General features: G+C 59.9%; 2 protein-coding genes across 7 annotated transcripts; both read left to right on the top strand.

The window, feature by feature from the left end:
* The first annotated feature begins 67 nt into the window (after positions 1 to 67).
* On the top strand, positions 68 to 3,399 carry LOC126649933 (lipocalin-15-like). 6 transcript variants are annotated; one of them, XM_050334318.1, is made up of 7 exons: positions 68 to 1,008; positions 1,518 to 1,681; positions 1,896 to 1,960; positions 2,258 to 2,368; positions 2,843 to 2,944; positions 3,059 to 3,080; positions 3,236 to 3,399. In XM_050334318.1, exons 1-7 carry the CDS (start codon positions 913 to 915, stop codon positions 3,237 to 3,239), a joined length of 564 nt encoding a protein of 187 aa, XP_050190275.1. In that variant the 5' UTR covers positions 68 to 912; the 3' UTR covers positions 3,240 to 3,399. The 6 variants fall into 6 exon arrangements, with proteins under 6 accessions (XP_050190275.1, XP_050190274.1, XP_050190277.1 ...); XM_050334317.1 differs by having other exon boundaries at positions 95 to 1,008; positions 2,255 to 2,368; XM_050334320.1 differs by having other exon boundaries at positions 109 to 1,008; positions 1,542 to 1,681; positions 2,255 to 2,368.
* Positions 3,400 to 3,537: 138 nt separating this feature from the next.
* Positions 3,538 to 8,057, top strand: LOC126649936 (extracellular fatty acid-binding protein-like). Its single transcript, XM_050334322.1, has 7 exons — positions 3,538 to 4,758; positions 5,057 to 5,196; positions 5,710 to 5,780; positions 6,380 to 6,490; positions 6,972 to 7,073; positions 7,309 to 7,334; positions 7,888 to 8,057. The coding sequence occupies exons 1-6, from the start codon at positions 4,663 to 4,665 to the stop codon at positions 7,332 to 7,334; spliced, it is 546 nt and encodes a 181-aa protein (XP_050190279.1). The 5' UTR covers positions 3,538 to 4,662; the 3' UTR covers positions 7,888 to 8,057.

The raw sequence follows: 8,057 nt of genomic DNA on the forward strand, positions 1-8,057 counted from the left end.
CCTTGTCTGCTGGGTTGTTGTGGGGAAGCCCCAGTGGGGAGGGGGAAGTATGGCTGGTGGGGCTGGGGCTCAGTGTCAGGGCTGACCCCAGCTCTCGGCCATGGGGCCGCCGGGCTGAGACCCTCTGTGCACTAGCAGCCCCACACCACGGTGCTGCCTGACCACCAAAAGGGCCCTGTCCCAGGAAAAGAGGTCCCTGAGGCTGGGACTTACTGGGGGAATCCGCTCCCCTCTGCCCCCTTGGGCATCCTGGGCTCCCCCAGCTTCTCTGCCTTGGTTCTCTACTGGAGAGCAGGCTGGCAGTGTGGGAATGGGATGATAGGCAATCACAGGGGGGTTCTCCAAAAATTTGGAGAAGGATGGACATGAAGCAGAGGGACATCTGTGAGTGCTGGATGTGGCTCAGCTCTCACCCCCCCGGGCTCCATTCCATGAGCCTGGACCCTCTACAGCAGTGGGGTCTGAGCCTGCTGCCACCAGCCTGGGAAGTCACCACCCCTTCTGGGGGCACTAGGCTGTGGCTCAGCCTGGGCTAAAACCACCAGCACAACCATCTTCTGGCACTGAGGATCCTGAAGTGGGATCCGTCCCATCACTGCCAGACCCTGGAACCAGCAGGAACAGCTGCAAGGGGGACCCTGGGGGCAACTCAGCTCCCCCCTCCCCAGGCACAGCAGAGGGCATGGGGCAGCACCCAGTCCTGGCGTGCCCTGGGCAGGGTCTCACACAAGGCTGCATTCATTCTGGCCGGGCAGCGGGTGGGGACAGGGCCAGCACTGTCACCTAACCCGGGTACAGGTTATCCCTGCTCTTGTGTAACCTGTTGCATAAAGGTAGGGCGGACGGGGGTGCTGCCAGCAGTGGGGGCTATAAAGGTGGGTGCAGCCTCTCCACATCCACCCCAGAGCGAGGATGACGGTGGCACTGCCCGGGCTGGCGCTGGCCCTGCTCTGCCTGCTGCAGGTGGGGGCCAAGGTCCCAGTGCAGCCAGACTTCGACGCCGACAAGGTAACAGCGTGGGTACTGCCAGGCATGTCCCGCCCGGGCTGGAGGGGCTGGGTGGGGCAGGGGGCCTTTGCTGCACCCCCAGGCACCCTCTGGTCCCATCTCTGACCTGATACCAGAGTAGCTTCCAGGACAGCCTGTGAAAAAATGGGTTACTTAGGGCTGCTGTGTCCAGCACCAGCCGAAGAAAACCCCCAGCCCCCAGCTGAAGGGACACCAGCAGTGGCCCCATTGAAGAGACACCAGCACCTGAGGCTGTGATGTCCCTGAGCATGTGGCACTTCCCCAGTGAATGTGGACCAAACGCCTCTCCTGCCCTCCTGGCATGGGGCAGGGCAGGGTGTTCTGCATGTAGGAAGGTGGCAGGTGGCCATGTTTGGCTGGCTGGTTGCCACAGAGAGTGGCAGGTTCCCCACTGCAGGTTGGCAGATTCCTACAACAGGGTAGGGGGTTCCCCATGGTGGGGGACAGGTGCCCCTGTAAGGTAGCAGGTACCCACAGCTTTCCCAAAGCCCACTGGTGATGTCCTGCTGCAGTTTGCAGGGATGTGGTATGTCACAGCCGCGGCTTCCAACTGCTCCATCTTCCTAAAGATGAAGGACGGGATGAAGTCATCCATCACCACCATCAGCTTCACACCAGAGGGGGACCTGGCCATGAAGCTGGTCTGGCCCCTGTGAGTGTCTGTCCTGCTCACCGTGTCCCCTGTGGGCCAGGGACTCTCCTCCCCCCCATGGCACCTCCCCCAGACCCACCACCCCAGGGTGCCCAGTTCTGCCTGCACCCCAGTGCATCCCCCAGGCAGGCTGGGCTCCCCCCCGCACCCACTGCCTTCCTACCCTCCCACGGGACATCCAGCCACGTTGGCCATTTCCATGTTCCTCTTCCAGGCTGGACCAATGCCAAAAGTTTGAGCTGCTCTTGCAGCAGAGCGGGCAGGCGGGGCGCTACACGGGTACGTGTGGTCAGGTGGGCGGAGCCGTGGGTGCCCCGAAACAGAGGGTGGGCGTCCCCAGCCTCCCATGCCCGGGGAGCAGTGGGAGGTGGGCTTGGCCACTCTGCCTTCTCTGCTCAGCGAGGGGTCATGCTGAGAGTGGGTACCCAGCTCCATCACATCGCACAGGGGCCCCTCCTCATACTCCCCTCAGGCAATTTTGGGGCTCAAGCAGTGAGCTGTGAGCCCCAGTGGGGCCCAGGAGGGCTTAGATTGTACCACACTGCCCAACTGGGCACGTCTGGTGTCCTTTAGCAGATCAAGAGAAGAGGGACGTGCTGGTGATGGAGACAGACTACAGCCACTATGCCATCGTGCACGAGGTCCATCAGAGCGAGACGGAGCCCAGCACTGCCCTGCAGCTCCTCAGTGGGTGTCGGAGTGGGGATGGGCACCCACAGCTCCCAGCAGGGATGGGGGCACTGATGGGCAGTGGGGGCTGGGCTCTCCACTACCACCCAGGGCCACCATCAGTACCCAATGTCCAGCACCCAGAGAATTAATTTTGGGGTGAATGAAACCTTTTACCAAAGATATCTCTGGCTGGCTGTTGGTTTAACCAGACCTCCTTGCAGTGTGCCAGCCCAGCTGTGGACCCCCAACCCTGTCAGCCACCCCATAGCACCCCAGGGAGATGGGCCACTCATCCCAAGGGGCTTGTGCCCCTTTGCTGCCAGCCCAGGGCACTGTGGGTTGCCTGATGTCCACCCTGCACCTTCGTGGCTTCACCTTAGCCCTTCCCTTGGGTCTAATCTCTGCCCTGTGGTAGCTGGACCCCTGGGGTGGGCTGGCTGCCAGGACCCCCTGCACTCACCAGCTCCCACTTTGTGTGTCTGGCTGCAGCAAGGGCGCAGGATGTGAGCCCCCAGCTCCTGCAGAAGTTCACGGAGCTCATCCCCACCATGGGCCTGACCAAGGACATGCTGGCCATCCTGCCCAAGTCGGGTGAGTGCCCTGAGGGCAGGGGGTGGCACATATAGCCCCTCTGTACAGGGACACTGTGCGGGGGCTCAGGGTGCTGCCCATGGCACACTCACTCCTGTCTTTGCTTTCCAACAGACCAGTGCACCAAGGCCATCAGGTGAGTGTGTCCAGGGGAAGCCGTGACTCACTCCCAGCATGGGCAGGCCTGAGAAGGGACTCGCAGCCCACTGGGGGCCCCCCACCTGCCTTGGGACTATGTGTCACATTGGCTTTGCCCTGCTCTGACCGCTCGTCTGTCTGCCCTGTCTGCAGCTAAAGGGTCCTCGTGTCCTCCAGACCTGGTGGACACCGGGCTCTGATCCCCACTCTGTGGTGTCCCCTTCCCATCCTTCCCAGCTGAACTGAGCCGGACCCTGCCCCACAGCAGGATCACCCCTCAGCCTCCTAAATAAATAGATGCAGAAGCTGTCCCAGAACTCAGTGCTTTGTTGGTGGGAGCAGGGGTGCTGCCAGGGTCCCCAGGCACCCTAAGCCCAGTGGTCCTGGAGCTGATCCTTTCTGTCAGCCCCCAGGGTTGCTGGGGGGCTCCTTTGCTGTGATATTTGTTGTGCCCAGCATGGGTAGGATGGGGAGCAGAGGATGGGGAAGGTGCAGCTGACACGGCAGAGGAGAATGGAGCTGGGGTGACCAGGGGCTGGCACAGCTTGGCTGGAGGGGCAGCAGCTCTGGGCAGGCAGTGTTAAGCAGTCAGATTGTCCAGCACTGCCTGAAGGGATGCATCCAGGACACCCCATTCCCTGCTCAGTCGCCTCCCAGGCCACCTAGCTGGGAGTGGAGCTGCACCATGGCTGCCCATAGCAGGCTTGGAACACCCATGCCTGTCTGCCACCCTCCTTGTCCACTGTGGTCTGTCTGCCACCCCCCATGTGCCCACTGACTAAAGCAGGACCATGCTGCCACGAGCCCCACAGGTACTTTTCATCCCACTCTACGTCCTGCAAAGTGGAGGCAGTCTCTGGTGCCCCCCACTCCCTCCCTGCCTCAGGGTGGGGGTCCCTCAATGCCCAGGCAGGTGTGGGGCTGTGACCCCAGGAGCCTGACAGAGTGGGGGCAGAGGGGACATCACACTGAGGGACACAGTCTCACAGTGACATGAACCCCTTTTTCTGCCTGCCCTGCTCTGGGTGCACCCGGCCTTGCAGGCCCTGAGCACGGCAGAGCAGGTGGGGAAGCTCGTGCAGGCACCACGGGTCAGACCGTGCCAGCAGCATGTCAGTGGTTGGGTTTGGGAGAATCCCAGCCACTCCTCGGGGCAGGTTCCAGCCTGGCCAGGAGGACGGGTCACCGAGCCCCATGGTGGGTCCCGGGGCTGTCCCTGGGTCCTGTGCCGGGAAGAACCTGCCGCTCCTCCCAGCAGCCCTCTGGCAGCCAGTCGGGAAACAACAGCTCGCTTTGTTCTTTCACAATCCGCTAAAGAAATGGGGAAAATCCCAAATTTCAGCAGTGGTGCAACAGTTCCTGTAACCCTGTTTTGGGGCTGGCAGGCACTTCCCCTCTGCCCCAGGGGTTTGTTCACCCCTGGCTGACTCCGGCCCTTCCAAACCCCCCCGGCCCGTTGCCCAAGCCAATCCCAGCAGTGCTCCCGTGGATCCGGGAGGCGGGGAAGCACCAAGATATAAATCCGGCAGCCCCGGCACCACTCCCCATCGCACTGGTGAAGCCAGAGTTGCTGAAGCGACATGAAGACCGTGGGGCTGAGCCTGGGGCTGGCCCTGCTCTGCTTGCTGCTCGTGGGGGCTGAGGACCTCGGCGCTGCGGAGTTGGACAAGAGCAAGGTGATCTGCAGCATCCCGGGGAGGGAAGTGGGAGGGTGGACTCCGGTCACCAGCAGTCGGGGATGACTGTAGAGGTGTTTTGGTACTGGGGACAGCTGGGGACACTGCAGACACCACTGCTTTGCTGTCACACCCAGGTGAGGGTGGTCACCCAGCTCCAGTATAAGTGTCCCTGAGGAGATTTTGTTGCCTGGAGGGGATGTGGGTATCCCATGGACCAAAGGTGTCCTGCCTTGGTCCCTGAGGAGGGGACCCTCCCAACTGCTCCCACAGTCTCACAGTCTGCTCTTGCTACCAGATTGCAGGGAAATGGCACATCACTGCTATGGCCTCTGACTCCGAGAGCTACCTCCAAAGGAAGGACCAGCTGAAGATGGCGATGGCCAACATCAGGGTCCTGGGGGAGGGTGACCTGAAGGTCTCCTTTGCAATTCCCACGTAAGTCCCACATGCTTTACTTCACAGGTTTCACTGACCAACCTCCTCTCTGGACCTTCATTGGTGGGTCCCCACCTGAGTGCACTCACCAAAGACCTGTGCAGGGAGTGAGGCAGGACCACCAGGGGCTCAGGACAGCTGTGGGCATCCCTTCTTCAGGGCAGGCTCAGGGCATCACCAGCCAGGACCAGTACCACCTCAGACGGTGGGGTGCTCTACTGCTGAGGGACGCAGTAGGGGGATAAGGGACCCTATGGTTAAAAGCTTCCTGGCAGGACCAGCCTTATGCCAGAAGCTCAGAGCATGAGCAAGGGCATGGGTGATCCCCAGGTACCAGCACTGTCCCCTGCCAGTCCAGGCACCAAGGGTGGTGGTATCTATCCCCTCCTGCCCCCCCTCCACACCATCCCATCCCTGAACAGCAAGTCCCACTTCTGGGGTAGCTACCCCAGAGCAGGGGAGGGAAAAGGGATCACTTCACTGGATGCTGGAGCATCCTTCACTCTTTTGCAGCCCGGGGAGATGTATGAAATTTGAGTCAATCTACAGGCCAACAAACATCTCGGGTGAATACTACAGCTCTGGTGAGTGGGGGAAGCCTGGCTCTTGGGGTAGGGGGGAGGCACATCCCATCATCCCTGTCCGAAGCAGCTGGTTGTTCCTGGTGACATGGCCCTTAGGACTGCCTGCCCTCCTGGGTCCTGGGTGGGACATCCCTGTGTTCAGGTGCCAGTTGCACTCCAGGGCCAGTCCGTGTCAGGGCTGGTGACACAGCAGATGGCAGAACCCCTCAAACCCTCCCTTTGGGATAAACACATTCACACCCAGCTTAAACCCTGGGGGAAAGCAGGTTCTTTCTGCCAAGGGGCTGTGGGTGAATGTTTCCAGAGGATGAAGCAAGGGGTTGTTTCCCACCATCCCCAGCCCAGGGGTCAGGCTGACACTGGCCAGCAGCCCGCAGTGACCATACTTGGCCCTTCCTGCCCTCACCTCCCTGTCCCCCTGCTCTGCTGTGGTCTTTGGGCTCCCCTAGGCTTTCAGAGGAGCCTTAGCAAGAGGAAAAACCAGGACAGAGAGACAATGAGGAAAGACAGACTGGGTGGGCTTTACACTCTTATAGCCCCTTTGCAGTGTGGGGGTTTCCAGGGGGAGGTAATTGATTTTTCTCCATGTCCTTTTGCAGACAGAGGCAATAAGACAGCACAGCTGGTGAATACCGATGGCAGGACCTATCTGATTATCTTTGCCACCAGAGAGAAGGAGGGGAAGATCTTGCACATGCTGAGACTCTACAGTGCGTAACCAGCGGTGTGCGACAGGCGTGAACCACTCAGAGGTGTCAGGGTGACTCCAGGGTCCTGAGAGGCCAGGAGTCAGGGGACAGACCCCTCCTCACTTCTGCCCTGGCTGTGGCACAGGAGCAGGGCTGGGACTGCTGTGTGCCCCCCATGTGGCAGGGAAGAGATAGTGATTTGGGGTGCAGAGGAGGCTGGGGCTCAGGCTCGTGCATTGTGCTGGGAGTCCATGGCCTTGGGTAAGTCGTGTGGTGAAACATTGTGAAGAGTGGGGGTCCTGCTGCAAGGTGTTGCAGGGACACAAACCTCTGCCTTGTCTTGTCCCCTGGGGGAGGTGTCTCATGTGTCTCTCTAAGACCTCTACCAATACCTCCAGCCTTCTTCCAGGGACTGCCATCCACCCCATCCTCGTGCTCACCAGATGCCCAGGAGATGCAGGGACAGGTACAGCCTGGAGCTAACTCATGTCTTGGTCTTTAGGCAGAACCCGGTGGGTGAGACCCAAAGTCATAGAGCTGTTCAAGACATTTGCCAAGATGAAGGGCTTCACCGACGACGCGATCTGGATACTGCCAAGGCAGGGTGAGCACTTCCTGGGGAGACACAGGGACGTGCAGGCTGGGATCACTCAGCCCACCACTGCCACCACTTTGTGGTCTGAGCTGGTAGGAGACAGTGCTGGCAGCCAGAGGTGCTCTGGCTGAGCACACTGTGGCTTTCTCCTTGCTCAAATTCATTCTGGGTTGTCTATTTTGAGTGCTAAATGGGGGTAGTCAAACCACAGCATCAGACTCAGGCTTTCTCTTTACTTTCACAGAGGAATGCAACCTTGATGAACCATAGGTGAGTTGCTGCAGTGCAACACGGTGTTTACAATGTCCTCCTCTGGAAACTGCCCCTCTTGGTGCCTCAGCAAGGGCCACCAAGAACTCTTTGAATTCCTCTGAGTTTGAACTGTTTGAACCTGTGCTGGACCTTGTACCCAGGTAGGACCATTCCCTTGGGTACTGCTCTGCAGTGGGGACCCCCAGGGAGCAGTGCCCAGTGCTGAATGAGGGTATGTGAGCCAAAAGCACTGGATCTGTGGAGAACCAGTTGCACAGCCCCTCCAACAGTGAGGGCCAGGACACCTGGCTCCTGCCAAAGGACCTGCTCATGGACCAGCAAACCTGGTCAAAGTGGGTTGGTGTCTCACCACACAAAACGTGTTTGCCATTGGCCCACCCTGGCATGTGCTTTGCAATCACACCAGTACACACACGGCTGTAGGGGTTAACTAGAAATCCATTGCTGGACGTGGCTTACCCTACAGAGCTGGGGAGAACTGGAGAGGAACGCAGTGATCCCGATGGAGAGCCCTGCCTTGCTCAGCCTACCTCTCCTGGGTGTTTTCCAGGCTGGCTCGTGGATGCTCCTCCCAAGCAATGCAAGACCCACACTTTGAAGCTCCAGGCTGCTGCTCCACCAGCCCTCTTCCAAGGTCCATGGTCCAGGCTCTGACACAACCCCTACTCCTCCAGCACACAGTCCCTGCTTTTTGCCAAATAAAGAGAAACTTAACCCAAA

This window comes from Myiozetetes cayanensis, unplaced genomic scaffold, assembly GCF_022539395.1.
Source record: "Myiozetetes cayanensis isolate MyiCay16 unplaced genomic scaffold, myiCay2020 scf52, whole genome shotgun sequence".
Lineage (NCBI taxonomy): Eukaryota > Metazoa > Chordata > Aves > Passeriformes > Tyrannidae > Myiozetetes > Myiozetetes cayanensis.